Source organism: Saimiri boliviensis, chromosome 19, assembly GCF_048565385.1.
Source record: "Saimiri boliviensis isolate mSaiBol1 chromosome 19, mSaiBol1.pri, whole genome shotgun sequence".
Taxonomy (NCBI): Eukaryota; Metazoa; Chordata; class Mammalia; order Primates; family Cebidae; genus Saimiri; species Saimiri boliviensis.
In genome coordinates this window covers 12,787,679-12,806,689 of record NC_133467.1, presented here as the reverse complement: position 1 = coordinate 12,806,689, position 19,011 = coordinate 12,787,679, and the positions used below count along the sequence as shown (strand labels likewise).

Genomic DNA, 19,011 nt, shown 5'->3' with positions numbered 1-19,011 from the left:
AGGAAAAATTGGGAGTATGACTTAGTGCTTAGTTGCTTGAGCCTTACTCTGTAGGAGCTTGGAATGACGCTGAACTTACTTTGAACGCCAGCACACAAAAACCCTCTCTAAACTCTGCAGTCAACTTTGGTGATCTCCAAGGGCTGGGAGACTGCGTATATGATTGGCATCTGCACTCCCTTCAGCCTCTGGAAACATGAGCGATGTGTGTTGACTGTACCTGCATTTCGCCCTTCCTCCTCCAAGGCTGTTGTGTGGGGATGAAGCAGACAGGAATATCCCCTACCTCTTCCCAGAATGGTTAACTCAGGCTTGCCATGGGAGGGCGAGCCGATTTGCCTGCAGGCCAGGCAGGCAGCTTGATGGTCCCAGCTGTCCTTGGCTTCCTCGGCGGAGGAGCCATCTGACAGACCACTAAGAGAGCTGGCAGCAGACCCAAGAAGGAGCCCTCCCAGCCCTGGCCACCTACACAGGTCAGGCGGCACGGTATGCTGCTCTCTGGGGCTATGCCTTTCAAATACTTACAGAATTCCAAGGCTTCCCTTTCTTCCAGTTGGCAAAGCCAGCTCTCTCCTCCTTCTAAGAAAAAAGACGCGCTGCGACGTCAAAGTGTGCTTCCTGGCCCCTCCCTTTACAAATGGAGCGCGAGTGAATCAGAGACATATGGGTTACATTTCCCTGGAAAGACACTCAAGTTCTAAGCCGAACTTGGCAAAAGGCATGGGGTAGGGAGGAAGGGGGGTGGCTTCAGCACATCCAGAGCCCTGAGTGCTTCGCAGAGATCTCAGCAGCATCACACACCTTCCATCTGTCCTGGGGAGGTCCCCAGATCTGCCCACCCCAAAGCCCAGACAGTGTGCACAGCAAAAGTGACGTGCTGACGTAATTAAAGTTGCTATGAGGTATTTTAATAAGTACCTGATTTTAAACTGATAAGAACGGATACTACACTTGATCTTAGCCAAAAGGCCGAGAAGCCATCAAGTACCTGATTTTAAAATGATGCCCTCCAAACTTGTGGTATAAAATGACTTAAAAACCCTTATGTCTGCAGGAAGGAGCATCCTACCGATAACACTTAACCTGCTAACATAGCATTTTGCCAGAGGCTGTACTAAAAAAGAAAGCAAACATTTATGACTTGGTAATAACCGCCATCCTGTGAGTACCATCCCAGCCTTAAAATGTCCCCCTCCCTCGGAAATATATTGTATACTCTCCATTTTATCTGCAGCTGGAAGTATGGTAATGACTTTCACGGATCCTGTCCTTTTACTTGTTAAAAGTGTTTGAATTAAACCATTGTGTAGTAGGGTCTGCAGTAAGCTTTCCCCCAGCAGCTGGGATCTTAGGGAATGTTCACTGAGGCCTGCAGCTCCCTGGCCTATGATGGGTTGAGCTCAGAACTCATCCTATCACTCCTCACAGGGCATGCAGGATCCCATCAGATCCCTGTTTTGTTGGTGCACTTGGAGGGATGCTAGTGAGGTTTGGGCCAGCAAGGCTTAATAGAAAATATTACCCTTCAGATATGACACCTCGGTAGAGCATAGGACTGCTTCTGGGGGGCCAAGAGGGAAGAGCACAGGGGACCGTGTGGTGTCGTTATAGAACTCCAGCAAGCAAATCTATCATTCCAACCATCCTTCAGTTCTCTGACACCAGCTAGGTGTTCAACAACCAGCTAAATTCTAACACTAAATACTCTCTCAAATTAGCATGGACCCCTCAGGTTTAAGGCTCAGTTCCACAGGACTGCCCCCACTTTAGATGGCAGCCAAAAGTGGGGTTCCAGGCAATCAGCATATCTGCCTGGCTGACTACAAATCTGGGGATTCCCACACCACCCCCCCCCTCCCTCAACTTTTCACAGGTTCAGTAATTGGCTAGAATGACTGACAGAACTTTGGAAAAACCATACTGTATTAGAACGGCTACAACTCAGGAGCAGCCCAATAGAAGAGGTGATAGGGCAGGGAATGGGGGTGGGGACACAGAGCTTCATGTACTCTTTGGGAACACTACCCTCCCAACTCGTTGATATGTTTACCAACTCAGATGCTTCCTGAACCCCAACATTTAGGGGGGGTTATGGATATTTCATGACATAGGCATGCTCGATTAAATTATCAGCCGTTGAATTAAACTCATCTCTAGGGCCCCCTCCTCCCCAGAAGTGGGAGTAGGGGGAGGCTGACAGTTCTGGCCTCCAGTCCTGAGGCTGTTTGTTCTGGCCACAAGCTATCTCCTCGAAGTTATCCAGGGCCACTCTCTCCTCCATGAGTCATTTCATTAGCATACGAAGGACTGCCAGGAACCAGAGACAAAAACCAAATACTTATTTTTTTCATTATACCTTAGAGACAAATTCATGATGGGCCCAAGCCTCTCTGGCCGAAGCTCTGGTCAACCGAGACAGGATTGAGGCGGAGGGGACAGGAGGAAGCCCAGAAGCCCTGCTGCTGTCTCCAAAGACCTTTGAGCGTCCTCCTCTGACCCCTCCTCAGAGACATAGACCAAAGCCCAAAACATGGGCTCTGCTCCTGGCTGAGGGTGTAGATGTTATGACCAGTGGCCACTGGCAAGAGGAGCTAAGCAAGCGGTTGTTGCTAGAAGTTCAGGGAGTTAGGAAAGACGGGAAGCTGGGTGGAATTAAAAACAGAAATGGACATTTTTCATTCCTATCAACTTGGGGGATTTAGCCTCTTCTCCTCCTCTCACAGGTATCCTCCTGAATAGAGGTAGTAGACACAGAGCTGACTGTTACCGGCTCCCCCCAAGCCTCCCCTACCTGAGGCTTCCTTTCTATTCTCGGGAGCGCTCTGTGTACCCCGTGACACCCGCTTTCTTTCTGAAGCTGGTGGCTATGACAGGCTCTGAACTCTGCTCTCTCTCTGTTGCCCGGAGCTGGAGCTGTCCCTGAGGGATTTTCGTCTTGCAGAATAATTTGGCGTTTACAGATAATTTACCAAAGCATTTGTTTCCATATAGAGGAAGTCATGCTCGCTGAAGAAAATAAAAATACTGGAACATCCGCCTTAGAAGGTAAGGAAATGCTCTGATGCCTTATTCTGCTTGCATCTGTCCCCCTCTTAGGCGATGGCAATCTCTCTTGATCAAAAGGGGAGAAAGAACAGAGGGTGCTCTGGGATTTGAAATGAGAGTCCTTCTGTCATAAAATCCCTCATGCTTTAAAATGAAGGGAATTGAGTCACAGATTTAAATGCCTTTTAAAGTGATGAAAATGAAACTCAAGAGTTGCTTTGTTCCAAGGCGTGTGATTGATACTGAGCAAGAGAAAGGCCATCCTACAACCAGTGCTATCTAAAGGGACCTTCTCATAAAATGTGTGGGGATCACCTGGAGACTACTTTCATTACCAAGGAGGTGGCATTGTAGTTGAAGAGCCAGGGCAGATGGACACGGAGGGCCTGTTTACCTCCTGCAGTTAGACAGGCTCCAGCATCGCTTTCAGAGCCCTTGTTTCAGGAGCCCTGGTGAGCACAGCATTTGTGGTCCTGTAGACATCCTTGATTTCTGTGACCCGGCTCAGGTATTAAAGGCAGATGCCTGTGTCACAGGGACCTCACAAAAGGCCTCTTGTCTGCAGTCCTCAAATTTTATCTAGAATGGTCTAGGAGTATTTGTGGCCTCTCACTGGCCTTCCCTTTCCCTGGCGTAGTGCTTCGAAGGGCAACCATCAAAAGGAGCCGGACAGAGGCCATGACCCGAGACTCCAGTGATGAGCACTGTGTTGATATCTCCTCTGTGGGTGAGTGGGTCCAGTTGGATCTTTTACCTCTCTGAGTCTCCCATGAAAAGGAATATCCTGCCTTTGAGAAGCACCACAAGGAGGGAAAGAATCCAAAGAGTTTGGAATTTAGGAATGCAATTAAGGAAGAGGGCAGAAATCTAATCTAGACTGCCAAAAAAAAAAAAAAAGAAAAAAGAAAAAAAAAAAAAAGAAAAAAAGACCACGGGATGCTGTTCCCATGAAACATGGGGTTCATGGGGTTTAGGGCTAAGAATCCAAACCAGTGTTTTCAGGTGTGGCAGATGTATTCCATTTGCAGATCCAACCCAGTGTTTTCAGGTGTGGCAGATGTATTCCATTTGCAGAGGTACCCGCCCCGCCTTCTCCTGGGTGTGATGATGAGAATCCACTTTGGGACATTGTTTGAAGCATTCTGAGGAACTGTGGCTTCCAGGGACCCAGATGTGAGATCTTGAAGCCATGTGCTTAACCGCAGCGGCCCCCACCTACTTCCATCGTGTGCAATTGCAACTCAGTCTGATTGGCAATTCTTTAACGTGACGTGTTCCACCTCAGGTTCTCCTAGAGATTGTGGCCGATGGCAGGTTTTTCCTCCCCAGACAAAGGGACAGGTCTTGTTCCATCCTGGAAAGCAGAAGAGACTTACAAAGCTCATTGCTCTTTTGTGCTGCCAGTGGTAGAAATATCACCAATGCAGCAGCAAGATTCCGGTGTTTGAAGCATATTTAAAAGGAAAGGGCAAGAGAGAAGCCTAATCTGTTGCAAACATAAACACAATCCTATTAAGAGTCAAGACACTGGTGTCCTGCCTGGGGACTCCTTATGTTCCCTAGGACTGAGAGTGCCCAGAGAGGAAAAACAGGGTCACTGCCTGCAGAAACTACGGAGCCCACAAGATGGGGATTCCCCAGATGTGATCCCCAGACCGCAATGTGGCGGTCACCTTCCCCCAGGACTAGAGCAGCCTGTCTTGTCCTTCGAATGCTCCCTGACCGTGGAGGGTGACCACAGGATACTTTGCAGCCTCATTCTCCCTCCTTCCTTCTCTCCCTTAGGCACACCCCTGGCTCGAGCCAGTATCAAAAGTGCAAAGGTAGACGGGGTCTCTTATTTCCGGCACAAGGAAAGGCTCCTGCGCATCTCCATTCGCCACATGGTTAAATCCCAGGTGTTTTACTGGATTGTGCTGAGCCTTGTGGCCCTCAACACTGCCTGTGTGGCCATCGTCCATCACAACCAGCCCCAGTGGCTCACCCACCTCCTCTGTAAGTAAAGCCTCTCTCTAAAGCCTCCTCTGCTGGCCCGCATGTGGGGCAGCTTGATGTGTGTCTGAACATAGGAGAGCAGAGCGCCCTGTTAGGAGGGGTTCTGCCTCTTTGCACTGTGAGGGAGGCCACATCGTCCTCAAGCGGGGCTGGAGTATCTCGTGACTGCTTCCAGCTTTCATTCTTTAAGTGAACAGATCGTTGTTGATGAATCAACAAGATAGCATAAGTTACTCCTTTTGGGACCATAAAGCCTTCACTTTCTTTCTTAAGGAGGCTCAGTGATCGGGAGTTTTGATCATGGAAATGGTGGGCAGGAAGTTCTCAAGGCGATGGAGATGTCAAATAGACCAAAAGAAGAGCTTCTAGGTCAGCTCTGGATTAGACTGCCACTGGGCGAGAGTGAGGGTCAGGGGCCTGTCCCTGCTGGGGGTGTGGGGAGAAATCCAGCTCTTTCATCAAAGACACAGTAAGTCCTGTCTTTCTCCTCTGAGGGCTCTCAGCCATATAAAGGCCAGTGACAGGAGAGCAATATGGCTCTCAGCCATATAAAGGCCATTGAAAGAGAGCAATGCTGATTTGTTGAGCGTGCCTGGGACTCAGCCTGGGTCAGAGGGTACTCAGACATCATTAGGCTCTGCCCAGCCCTGGCCTGACATGGCCACTGAGCATCCTGACCACGCGTTGCTGCGGGCTCTTCTGTAGGCAGGTGTGCTAGCTGAGGGGTGCACGAGCCCACCCCACACGTGGAACTAATGCTCTCCTTTTAATACTTCCAGACTATGCAGAATTTCTGTTTCTGGGACTCTTCCTTTTGGAGATGTCCCTGAAGATGTATGGCATGGGACCTCGCCTTTATTTTCACTCTTCATTCAACTGCTTTGATTTTGGGGTAAGTCCTCGAAGGCCTGCTCGTGCTTATGCTTTGTGCTGATAGGCCCTGGTTTTAGATAAGCAGCTTGCTCCTTACTCAGCAGGAGGCATTGAAATCAGAATATATACAAGCAGAATAGATAAGATTAGCTAAAGGGAATTCAGAAGTCAGTGAATCCTTCCCACGCAAGGGTTGATTGGTTTGTTTTTCTAAGCTCTTTGATTGTTAATATTTTTATTAAAATGTAACACATGAATTATAGAGGGTACACTTAAGTGTACAGCCCCATGAGAGTTTACAAAGCTACCCATAGCCAGAGTTTTGAACTACTTATGATCTTGGGGGAAGCCTGAGAAGGACAAAGGACTTGATTCTAGAGGTGGTTCCATAGGAAAGAGAAGCTTATATATTTGTTCTTCTATTTCCATTTAAAATTGGGATAATTATCTAGATAGACCTCGTACAAACATACACACATACCCTTATATTAGCACGTCCCCACATAGAATATCTCAGCTAGCTGTTTCTTTTCTACATAGTATGGATATCTAAATGTATATATTATGCTAACACTTAAAGGTGCTTTCACATACCTTTTTTTTTTTTTTTTTTTTTTGGTCCCCTGCTGCTTACAGGAGTCCTATGAACTATATTACATTTCAGGAGTTAGTCTTCCCACTTAAACTAGAATAAACAGAAGCTATCGTGACCAAGTTCGTATACCCACTTAGCAGTGGAACCGGGTCGCAGAACTTTGGGCTCCTGAACCACTTATCTTTCTGCCAATCCCACTACTTTTTCTGCCAAAGCTTCAGTTAGTTAGGTGCTAAAGATTTTGAGCACTTGCTAATCCACATTTTAACTTGGAACATATGGTTCTGAGTATGGGCAATTTTCAGGCATAACAGCTAGTGAGAGATCACTTTAACCTTAGTTTCTTTGCGTCCATACCTTTCAGCATTGCTGTCGGGATTAATATTATTTTTCCTAGCATAATATCTAGAACACAGTGGACATTCGATAAATATATAATTAAAACAAAAGGAAATTGAAATGTTCATCTGAAATGGCTGTGTCTTATAGCAATCAGATCCTCCATCACTGTGAACTGTCACATTGAAGGATGCAAGACCTCAAATGACTGAAAGATATTTATTAAGGACCGACATGTTCTTGTTAGCACTGGATTTTAGGATGATGAGAGAATGCAGACCTCTAAAATTTCTATGCTGAGATGCAACTTGTACTAATTCAAATTAGTTTCGGTGGCTTGAGTACCACTCCTTTGTCAGTTTGTTCAAGGGGTTGTAGTGCCAGAGCAGCAGAAGCAGCAACTGGTTGTTGCAGTTTTCACCAAGGACAGGAGTCAGAAAGCCAATCTACAGTACAAAGTATCAAAGTTAGGAAGGGGATTGGAGAGCAATGGGAGCGAGGTGGCAGCTGCCCACATAGGAAGTTCCACTGAAGGTAGGGCTGGAGGGAGAGGAGAGTTGTTATTTCCCCATCCCCCGCTGAGAGCTGTTGATTGTGTGCTGGGTGCTAGAATGCCCCCTCTCCTCCTTCTCTGCCCTCCTCTCTTCCTTCCTCCTCCTCTCACTGTGGCTGGCATTGCTTCTCTAGGTCACAGTTGGCAGTATCTTTGAAGTGGTCTGGGCAATCTTCAGACCTGGTACATCTTTTGGAATCAGTGTCTTGCGAGCCCTCCGGCTTCTAAGAATATTTAAAATAACCAAGTAAGTGATCAGAATTTGGACTTTTCCCAATGACTTTGAGAGTAGACCCTTCTTTCTGACTTAAATTTTCTTCCATCTCCTCTTTCCCCCTTGGAGGGAAGTATCCCTTCCCTGCCCACCCCTTCTCTATTCTTCAGCTCTTCCTTCTCCAAAGATTAAACCAACAATATCTCTGATGCCACATTCCCAAGGGGAGCAATAGCTTGCTGCCCTCTCTGCTTCCTACAAATATACAAATGCAGCTTATTTCGTAGACTACAAGGCAGATGCTGAGCCGGGCTTGCGGGGGTGACTTGGTATGCAGCGTTCACAGCTGTCACATTGTCTGGGTTTTGTAGGTATTGGGCTTCCCTACGGAATTTGGTGGTCTCCTTGATGAGCTCGATGAAGTCTATCATCAGTTTACTTTTCCTCCTCTTCCTCTTCATCGTTGTCTTTGCTCTCCTGGGAATGCAGTTATTTGGAGGCAGGTAAGTGCTCAGAAGCTTTCCATCCAAAAGAGGCTCAAAACGCAGTCATAGCCTGTGTTGGGCTAGGGTCATTAACTCCGTCCACCATGTTACTACTATCTTGTCTGCCCTTGCCCATGGCCTGAACTGACCACTGAGTGAGTGTGTATGTGGAGTAAACTTCTCCATTTTATTCCTTTCATGCTGTAAAGGGTTCTCGTTCTGGGGACCACTGTCTTTGGTGCTGTCCCTGAAATGTGCAGCATGGGCAGCCCAACCCCAGTCTTACTCCCCACACCCTTCAGAGTGCATAGTTAGTTCATCAATAGTGGAACTGTTACAGTCTCTGTAAGTTATGTGGAACTGGGAAAAAGTAGGGAAGAAGGGGGTTGTGGAAGAATGGAGAAAAGAAAAAACTATGATCTTGGGAATGAAAAACTTGGTATGTGAGATTTTCATTCCATTCTTTTCTCCATTTTATTTTTCAGGTTTAACTTTAATGATGGGACTCCTTCAGCAAACTTTGACACCTTCCCTGCAGCCATCATGACCGTGTTCCAGGTATGAGGCCGGCTGACGGGTCAGAAGTGCTGTGTGAGGTCCCTTGGACTGTGTGAGTGCTGGGAGGATTCGGATATCCGCACCAGGCTCCTCCCAGGGGATGAGGCAGTCCTTCCAGTTCAGCAGTCATTACTACAGTAATCCCTAGAACTTCTGTGGCTTTGTTCCTGCCAATAATAAGAGAGCTCTTTTGGGACCACCTCATCATCCTCCCACACCTGTGAGTTTGCAGGAGACACTGAGTCTGAGACATTCAGCCAAGAATCACATTTGTGGTTTTCTGAAATCTGGGGGCATCTTCTACCTCATTTAAGGAGGTATCCATCAAATGGTGTTTATTTAACAAGGTTTCTTTTCACCCTCACTTCCCCCAAAACTCAACTGTTTAAATCATGGTGAAAACTCAAAATCAATAGTGTCTTAGGCCTAAAGAAAAATTCTGTTTGGCCAGAATCTGAGGTTGGACCACAACCCAAGTTTCCTGAACTGCAGCCCGCAAGGCTCTTTCTTTTTCTTTCTTTCTTCTTCTTCTTTTTTTTTTTTTTTTTTTTTGAGACGGAATTTCGCTCTTGTTACCCAGGCTGGAGTGCAATGGCGCGATCTCGGCTCACCGCAACCTCCGCCTCCTGGGTTCAGGCAATTCTCCTGCCTCAGCCTCCTGAGTAGCTGGGATTACAGGCATGCGCCACCATGCCCAGCTAATTTTTTGTATTTTTGGTAGAGACAGGGTTTCACCATGTTGACCAGGATGGTCTCGATCTCTTGACCTCGTGATCCACCCACCTCGGCCTCCCAAAGTGCTGGGATTACAGGCTTGAGCCACCGTGCCCGGCAGCTCTTTCTAATCATGTATCTGGGCAGCTCTGAGGACAGTTAGATAATGACCAGACCACCTGATCTGTGTGATTTCCACAAGGACCTTGCAAAGCTGGAGGTAGGAGACACTCTGCAGTTGGAGGAACAGAACCTTTCCCTTTGATGCTCTCCTTCCGTTTTTAATGCCTAAAATTGTCTTCTATATCAAAAGAAAGTTTAGGATTATTTATAGGAATTACTAATTTTTTTTTTTTTTTGAGACAGAGTTTCACTCTTGTTACCCAGGCTGGAAAGCAATGGCGCGATCTCGGCTCACTGCAACCTCCGCCTCCTGGGTTCAGGCAATTCTCCTGCCTCAGCCTCCTGAGTAGCTGGGATTACAGGCACGCGCCACCATGCCCAGCTAATTTTTTGTATTTTTAGTAGAGACGGGGTTTCACCATGTTGACCAGGATGGTCTCGGTCTCTTGACCTCGTGATCCACCTGCCTTGGCCTCCCAAAGTGCTGGGATTATAGATATGAGCCACCGCGCCTGGCCAGGAATTACTATTTTTTTTATAACTCCCTGGCAGGACGGTCAAGCAAGGGGATAGATGCAAATAGACCTAGGCCCAGAATTGGCCCTTGGTATTGGCCCCATTTTCTCCACCAGCCCCGGTTTCTGATGTGCCTGTCATTTGCTTTGTGTAGATCCTGACCGGTGAGGACTGGAATGAGGTGATGTACAATGGGATCCGCTCCCAGGGCGGGGTCAGCTCAGGCATGTGGTCTGCCATTTACTTCATTGTGCTCACCTTGTTTGGCAACTGTATCCTTTTCGAGATGTACCTCCTCCAGCTGCCCGCCTTCCTGGACCAGCATTTGAGGAGGTATTGGTGGTGGTGGTGCTAGAGCGTGGGTTGATGGGGCAGGGGTGTGGACATTGTTTGTTGTACTAAAGTAAATCAGGATCCTGATCTGAAGGAATTTGTGTACCAGTTGGGTCAATAATACAAACATAAGATAGAGTATTATCCAAATCTGTCGTGTACACGAATAATAACACAGGAGGCTGTTACATTGAATGGTTGGAGGTACTATGAGCTGGTGAACATTAGAGAAGGCAGAGATCACTGTAGGCTGAAATCGCAGGCACATTGTAGCACTAATGATTTAATTACATGCTAGTGTCGAACAGAGCCTGCCACATAGTGAGATCTCAAAAATGACTGTTAGGATTAATGCTATTATTGCGAATTATAGCAAATATTTATTGTCTTTGTGCTGCATGTGAGACATTAAACTAAGTGCTTTATAGCCAGTGTTTCATCTAATCCCTATAAGACAAAGAAAATATATCTCAGTTAAGTAAAATAACTACTGAATTGTAAAGGGAGACTAAAGACCAGTTCCATCTAACTCCAGTACCCCTATCCGATCACAAGTTCTAGACCAGGAGATTTTGGTTTTAATTCCAGCAACTCTGTGTATCAGTTGTGTGGCTTTGGGAAAGTTACTTAATCACTCTGAGCTTCTATTTTTCACAACCGAAAGGAGAATAATAATATTTATTTCCTTTGTTAGTGGTGAATACCAAATGAGATAATTTATTTGCATGTAATTCATTACAGACTTTATACAACTGTTAGATGCTTTTGGGGAGTGGGGTTTGCTGTGAATTTGGATTGGTAGAACAAAAAGGGAAAGCCATGGGATGTAGGTGTACTTTTGCATTTTTCATAGTTTCATAGAGAAGACGGGCTCTTTTACATTTTCGGCTCTGAAAACTTCTAGAGGTTGGATCAGACTAGAAGCACAATATGAGAAACTCATGAAAAGAGTGGAAGGCAGTGAGTCACAGATGTGGAAGCTCTGCGCGTCCCAATGGCATCGTGATTTTCCTGATGTTTTGAGGGTTGTCAGAGCTGGGCTTCGATGCTAGGACAGTTCCATGATCCACAACACCTAGGCTTTGAAGACAGTTGGAAATTGAGATTTCAGCGGCTAGAGTATGGCATAGGAGTGGACTTCAGAGTGAGTCATGTCTGCTGTGTGACATTTTGTTAAATGAATTGTGGAACCCTTCAGGACCCTCACAAGAAGAATGCGAGAAGTTAGCATCTCATTTTGGGGAGATGCTCAGTAACAGGAGCTGTGGAATCTCACTTTGTTTTGTATTTAAGGACAGAATAGTGGATGCTCATTGGTGTAGGTAAGGTTCAATTCCAGCCTCCTACACTGAGCTCCCTACACATCTCACTCAGCGATTCTCTTAGTTGGTATTGCTATGGGTAAAGGCCACAGCTGTCTAAAGACCGTTTGAATGTGGCTGAACAAACTCAAAGTGCTTTTTCTTTCTGAGTGTTCCCTTACTCGTCAACAATCAACACAGAAGACTTCTGTGACCAAATGCATGTTTTGTTTTTTTACCCACCCACAAGCAAGCAGTCCTGCAGCGGATACTAGTTGGTGTCCTCTAATCAATTTTGATGCTGTCTACCTGGAGATTGCATCAGACCCCATGGGTTGAGTGCTCCATCCCCTGCCTTCTGATGACAGTTGCATGCCTCAGGTGACTTTGCCTGTGCTTCCGACCCATAGGCTATAATTCAGGGTTCCGACAAACCCCTTCCTAGGCTTGGTTAATTTGCTAGAGTGGCTCACAGAACCCAGGGAAAAACATTTACTGGTTTATTATAAAGGATATTACAAAGGATACAGTTGAAGAGAGGGAGAAGGAAAGGCATGTTGGATAGGCACGGAGCTCTCATGCCCTCTCGAGAGTGCCAGTCTCTAGGAACTGCCACATGTTCAGCTATACAGAAGCTTTCTGAGCCCTGTCCTTTTGGATTTTAACGGAGTCTTCATTACATAGGCCTGGTTAATTAATCCTTTGGCCATTGATGATCAACTTAACCTTCGGCCTCTCTCCTCTCCCTAGAGATTGGGGGGTTAGGGCTGAAAGTTCCAACCCTCTAACCTTGCCTTGGTTTGCTGACCAGCCCCCATGCAGAAGCTACCTACCAGATAACACTTTGGAGTTTCTAAGGATTTTAAGAGTTGTATGCCAGGAAACACAGTTAAAGACCAAATAATACTTTTTCACAGTATCTGAATTCTACTCACCCCATCTGGCCCTGAGGTGGTTTAATTCAGGCATTTCTTTATCCTGGGTAAAAAGATGATCTGCAGAAGGAGGGAAGACATATCCTTTCTCCTTTCAGCAGAGTTGCACAACCTCTCCCTCTCTGTTCCCACAGCCCCTGCTTAAGTGACTCTTCAGGGTAGCTTCTGTTCCTGTTAGTGTCCCAGGCAGGAAAGATCATTAGGTGGCCTCTCAGCCTTGCTGAAGACCTTTGCTTTTCGTATTTGTCCATCCTTAATTCATCACCCCAGACACGCTACTGAATGTGTTCTTGGCTATCGCTGTGGATAATCTGGCCAATGCCCAGGAGCTGACCAAGGTAAGCATTGTTCTCTAGGGATCTGATGTTTCTCTAATGCCATTGGGTACCCTCCAGCTTTTGGAACCCTCTCCAAAAGTCTACATTGTCTGACTCAGGCCTGCCAGGAAGGACCTTTCTGGAAACTTCTGGATGGTTGGATAACCATAGGCCCCTGAAGGAAGCCTAGTTCACTTGTATTGAGTTTGGTGAGCCTCATTCTAGCCTGGAGGCCTCAAGAAACACAGAAAATAACATCTTAATTTCTATGATCCCTCAAAGGGGTCCTTTCCAGGATTATCGTGGACAGTCAAGAACTTTCTAGAGCCCTGGTTTTCACTTCCATCTCTGCTACTGCAGTCTATGCCACTGTGACCCAGATCACATGACTTAACCCTCTGGGTTTCGGTGGGAGAGAGGTCACGGCTGTCACAGTTCCCAGGCTACGGCTGCTGGATTATTCCAGTGGCCATGGTCATTTTGGGGAAATTTCAATGAAGCCAGATACTAAATTTCTCATAAAATGGCTCCTTCCTTTTCTGATTAACTTCCCCAGTCTGGGGAGGCAACATTAACCGCAGTGGGATGATCTGCAGAGATGAGTAAAAACCCTTCTCTCCATAGAGAGGGCCGATGTGGTTTTGGGCAGAGGTGCATAGCATCTGGTGTCATTTCCGAGCTTCTTCCAATGCATTCTGTGATGTTATTTGTACATCCTTGAGGGTCTTTGTATCTGCATATATGGTAGGAAAAATACCAGCTTTAGTAGCTGAGAAACTGGGTCTGAGTCCCACGCCTGCATTGGCTGTGGTGGCTTGGATTGGACTCCTGATCTCCATTAGCATCAGTTTCCTCACGTGTGAGACGGGAACGCTGTACCCACATCGTATACCTCACAGGTTTACTGTGAGGATCAAGTGAAGTAATGCCTGTGAAAAACCATAGCATGCTCTGAAGATGGATGTGCTATTATCAGCTCTAGTCATTTTACCTGAGCTGGTTTTCCCTGGGTTCATCACATAGAGGGGACACTTGTAGGAATCATGCTGACGGGGTGAGATCTCTGCCTGAGCACCCACTTAGCTTGCAGGTAAGACACGGCAGTGGGGCACTCAGCACTTTACTCGGCAGGCTTCTTGCCTGGAAGCCCCCTGCTCTATCGCTTCCAGACATTGTAGGACATCTGAGAAGTGTCAGCTCCTGCCACTGACCTCCACAGTCATAACCGGCCCTACTGAGGGCTAGGGGTTGGAGTAGACTTCTCCTGATGCTCCTGGGCAGCCTGTGGATGGCTCCAGGATGGAGACAAGGGTTACCAGCCACAGTGGAACTGTGAGGCTGCTGTCTCCCAAGAGGCCTGGCCTCTGGCCATCATAGGTCTCCCAGCCAACTTAACATCCCGCTGCCTTGTTCATCCTCTTCCTGTGTCTTCCTCACTTCACTTGGTATTCAGAACTCCTTCTTAGGAGAGCCACGGGAAGCTACTCTCCTTCCTGGGGTTCCCAGGCAAAGCCGTCTCTGCTTTGTGTCTAGGATGAACAGGAGGAAGAAGAGGCCTTCAACCAGAAACATGCACTGCAGAAGGCCAAGGAGGTCAGCCCGATGTCTGCACCCAACATGCCTTCGATCGAGTGAGTCAGCTGCCCCCCCTCACTGATACCTGAGCTCCTGTGCTAACAGCCAATTCATCACCTCACAAAACTATTGGTTATAGGAGTGCACCTGTTCCATGCCGGGAACTGTTCCTGAGAATACAGCAGTGAGCAAGACAGGATCTGTTCTCATGGAACTGTTATCCCAGCCACTGAGATAGATAATAAACACACACATCATTTCAGATAGTGACAGGTGCTACACCTAAATGAAGCAGGGTCCTATGGCAGAGAAGGGCAGGAGCTGGCTGGGAGCAGCCTATGTCAAGCCAGAAGAGATTCACTCAGGAGGTGCTGTTTATAGCAGAGACCCAAATGTGTGGATGACGGTCATGTGACATTTTAAAGGCAGAGTGTTCCCCAGTGAGGTCCAGCCTGGCTGATGTGTAATTAATGAGGAGAAACAGAGACAAGGCCAGGGAGGGGGCAGGGGCCAACTCTGAGGTCCCGAAAGTCCAAGTGGAAGAGTTTAGCTTTTATTCTAGCTGAAATTACAGGAGGACTTCGAGTGGAAGGGTGAATAGGATGTGATTGACACTTTTAAAAAGGCCACTCTGTTCTATGGAGCAAAATGGGCTGTAGGGGCCAGAGTGGAGGCAGGGAAAGAGTTGGCTCTCAGAGTAAAGTAGGTGAGAGGGGATGGGTTTAGACTAGGGTGGGGAAAATGGAGGAGATGAGGAGTAATCCCACTCACTCTGTAGTTGGGAGAGAGAGCCAATAGGATGATGGAGTAAATGTGACAGGGGTGAGGATGAATAAAAGGGAAGAAACAAAAATTGATCGCAGGTTTGAGGCTTTTGAGGATTAAGCAATAGGTTGGAGGGTGGTGGTAGTTACTGGATCCCTGGAAACTGGTGGAAATCTAAAGTTCATTTTGAGATACTTCTAAGGCATCCAAGCGTTGAGTACGCTCTTGGTTACTGCACCTGGAGCAAAGAAAAGTCAGAATTAAAACAATGATTTGCGGGAGGTGATTTGCTTTTAGATGGTATTTAAGCCGTCAGTGTGGGTCAGATGACCCAGAGACCCAAGTGCTGAGGACAGTGGCTGGCAGTGCTCCTCCTGCTTAAGAGGAAAAACAAGCCCAGGAGACCAAGGGAGTGCGAACAGGAAGCAGGAGAAAGAACAGGACGCACAGTGTGCTGGAAACCTGTGAAGGAAAACCGCTGGAAGGAGGAGTGGGTGCCGGTGCTGCGTATTGTAGAAAGATCACATACGATGAGGAACAGAAAAGGGACCATTCCATATGGAAAAATGAAAGCTGTTAGTGACCTTACAGGAGCCGTTTCAGTGGCCAGGTTGGAACAGAACCCAGTTGAAGTGGACTAGGGAGAGAACAGGAGATGATAAAGGACAGCGGTGAATCCATTCCTTCAGGGATCCAGCCTGGACCTGTGGTGGAGCTACAGGCAGGCGACGTGGGCCCTGTGTGGCCTAGTCTCTGCGTGGTGACAGGGGGAGGTGTTGGAGGAGAGACTGGGAAGTGACTGTGGAAGCACATAGCTCCTGCTTTTGCTTCTGGGCCTGCATGAGGACTGTGTGCGTGGTCAGTGAGTGCTGGGGCATCTGTGGGAGGGTCTGAGACCCCCAGGAGGTAGGAATCTATCCTGGCAATGACCCTGCCATTGTTAGTCGAAGCTAGTAAGGGAGGAGCCCTTGGTTAGCAAGAGCTTGGGTGAAGGGCTCCCAGGCAGCCTCTTCCTTGCCTTGTGTGGCATGCCAGGGTCGTGGCAGGGGACCTCCCTCCCTGCACGGCCATCATCTTGCCTTTGCCTTTTGAAACTCGAGGCCTGGCCCCTAGATCCCTCTTCTGTGAGTCAGAGAGAAAAATTCCCTTCCTAATTGTTAAAAATTGATAGGGAAATGCCAAAGATTGATAGGGACTATTCCTCTCTGGAACTTTCTCTGGGTCTTGAGTAATTTCTACTCCACCTTCCTTGAACTCATGAGTTTGGGTTAAAAACACATACACACAGGTATCCAAAAATGTGGATGGGTAGGACTGGCTGTCACTTAGGAGTGGGTGGTTCTATTTACTGAGATGAAGAAGCCTGGGGGAGAAGTGGGTTTAGAGAGATGTGAGTTGGGACGATGCTTGGCCCAGAGTAGAAACTCACTATTTCTGGAATGAAAGAATGAATGAAATGTGGGTAGGCACAGGGCCGTGGGAATGGAGCAGAGTGTACATCAGGGCACTGCAAGGTGGAAGGAGGTGATGCAAACATCCAAGACCAGCAGAGACCCGGGCTTTGGTGCTGTATGTGTGCTGCTGGTGTGGAGCCACCTCCGGGTGTGTGTGCCCTGCTTAGCCGTGTGCACTCTGCTCAGGTATGTGTACCCTGCGGAGATGTGTGTGCCCTGCAAAGATGTGTACACCTGTGTATACTTTGCCCAGGTGTATGCGCCCTGCACAGGTGTGTCTACATTGCTCTGATGTGTGTGTCCTATATAGGTGTGTATCCTCTGCGCAGGTGTGTGGGCCCTGCACAGGTGTGTGTGCTCTGCACACATATGTGTACACTGCTCAGGTGTGTGTGCACTTTGCTCATGTGTGTGTGCCCTGCTCAGCTGTGTATGCCCTGCACCGATGTGTGTACACTGCTAAGATGTATGTGCCCTGCTCAAGTGTGTGTATACGGCTCAAGTGTGTGCCCTGCTCAAGTGTGTGTATACTGCTCAGGTGTGTGCCCTGCTCAAGTGTGTGTATATGGCTCAGGTGTGTGCCCTGCTCAGGTGTGTGTATACTGCTCAGGTGTGTGTGCCCTGCTCGTGTGTGTACACTGCTGAGGTGTGTGTGCATTTTGCTTGGGTGTGTGCGTCCTGCTCAGCTGTGTGTGCCCTGCACAGATGTGTTTATATTGCTCAGGTGTGTATGCATTTGCTAGGGTGTGTTTCCACTTCTCAAGTGTATGTGCCCTGCTCAGGTGTGTGTGCCTTGCACCGGTGTGTGTGCATCGCTCAGGTGAATATGCCCTGCTCAGGTGTGTGTGCCCTGCACTGGTGTGCATACACTGCTCAGGTGTGTGTGCCCTGCACTGGTGTGTGCACATTGCTCAGGTGTGTGTGCCCTGCACTGGTGTGCATACACTGCTCAGGTGTGTGTGCCCTGCACTGGTGTGTGCACATTGCTCAGGTGTGTGTGCCCTGCACTGGTGTGCGTACACTGCTCAGGTGTGTGTGCCTTGCTCAGGTGTTCATGCCCTGCTTGGGTGTTGAGGGCAAACTGCTGATTTGTGGACTACACTTTAAGTGCAAACGTGACTGTCCATGGAGAAACACAGAAGGAGCACTGTTAAACACCAAAGTGCCTGAGTGCTAGTTGTATTTCTGTCACTAATATACTCCATGACCTCAGAGAGACAAGCACTCCGATCCCAGAACCTCTATTTCTCCATCTTTGAAATGAGAAGAATGCCACCTGCCCTTCCTATCCACAAGGTTATTGTGGGGTGTTCACAAGGTCGCATTCGTACGAGTTGGAGACATGCGGATGCTTCTCTGTGTGATTTCAGGTATGAATGTAAGTTTGAATCTGTGCATGTGTGAGTAGAGAGGTGAATGCCCGTGTGTGTGTGTGTGTGTGTGTGAGAGAGAGAGAGAAAGAATCCACGTATGTACACTCTGACACACATGCTTCTGGATAGCTGGTATTTGAATATTTGAGAAGTTGCAAATAGATGGTGTGATGTGCTTTTGCTAGCAGGTGTGCATGCTGCCCGTCTAGAACGTATGCTTCTACTTCTGTATGCACCCATGCTTCTCAGCACTTCCGCCCCCACCTGTGCCTTGTTGCACTGTCGGCCGCCGATGCTGAGGGATGTATTCAGTTGAGGAGCTCACAGGCTTCTCCACACCGACGTCTGCATCCGTGGGCGCTCCTGGGCAGCCACACACATGTGCACGGTGCATCTTCCAGACACCCAGAGTGAGCCTCAGACTAGCTGCCTCTGCTCCCTCACCCCACCCTATGTGGGGCTCCTCTGCAGACATGTGAGAGGTGACAGTTGAGTGGGATTAATTTGCCTAGCATGTTTTTCGTGGTTGGGCATCAGCTTTATCAGGAGAGAGCAGCATTTGCCAACCTCCCAGGTCCAAGCAGGGCCCATTGGGCTGGACTGAGTTCATCAGGCCAGTAACTGGGGCAGGCTCGCTGCAAGGATAGCCCAGATGTGCTGTCCTCTACCTGAGCATTGACCCTATGCTGACAGCTTATTTTCCAGGTGTCCTGTCTGCTTTTGCGGGCACAGCCCATACGTTACCACTCGAACGAACGTGTGTTTGAAAAAAACACAACACGCACATGGAAGAGAGTTTTCTCTGTACGAGGCTGAGAAGGTCAATACTGTGCTCTGCCCAGCTGAACATAGAACAGGGCGTATGGCCAGGGCCTCTGCGTTGCTCAGATGCAGAGGTCACTGCTCCCATCCTGGAGTCCATGGATGGTGACCTACGGAAAGATGGCA

General features: G+C 47.9%; 1 protein-coding gene and 1 pseudogene across 7 annotated transcripts in view; one reads left to right on the top strand and one right to left on the bottom strand.

Annotated features, from left to right (window-relative positions):
- The window catches only part of CACNA1E (calcium voltage-gated channel subunit alpha1 E), a 405,974-nt gene that overhangs the window by 308,986 nt on the left and 77,977 nt on the right, over positions 1-19,011 (top strand). For 6 of the 7 annotated variants that reach the window (XM_074389669.1, XM_074389668.1, XM_074389671.1 and 3 more), the window contains exons 10-19: positions 2,992-3,045; positions 3,683-3,772; positions 4,831-5,040; positions 5,820-5,932; positions 7,535-7,647; positions 7,986-8,117; positions 8,585-8,657; positions 10,165-10,282; positions 12,850-12,917; positions 14,430-14,527. In XM_074389669.1, the coding sequence (XP_074245770.1) occupies positions 2,992-3,045; positions 3,683-3,772; positions 4,831-5,040; positions 5,820-5,932; positions 7,535-7,647; positions 7,986-8,117; positions 8,585-8,657; positions 10,165-10,282; positions 12,850-12,917; positions 14,430-14,527 (1,069 nt within the window). The remainder of the gene's footprint in view (positions 1-2,991; positions 3,046-3,682; positions 3,773-4,830; positions 5,041-5,819; positions 5,933-7,534; positions 7,648-7,985; positions 8,118-8,584; positions 8,658-10,164; positions 10,283-12,849; positions 12,918-14,429; positions 14,528-19,011) is intronic. The other variant, XM_074389670.1, reaches the window with a different exon arrangement.
- LOC120360287 (U2 spliceosomal RNA) lies at positions 817-981 on the bottom strand (annotated as a pseudogene).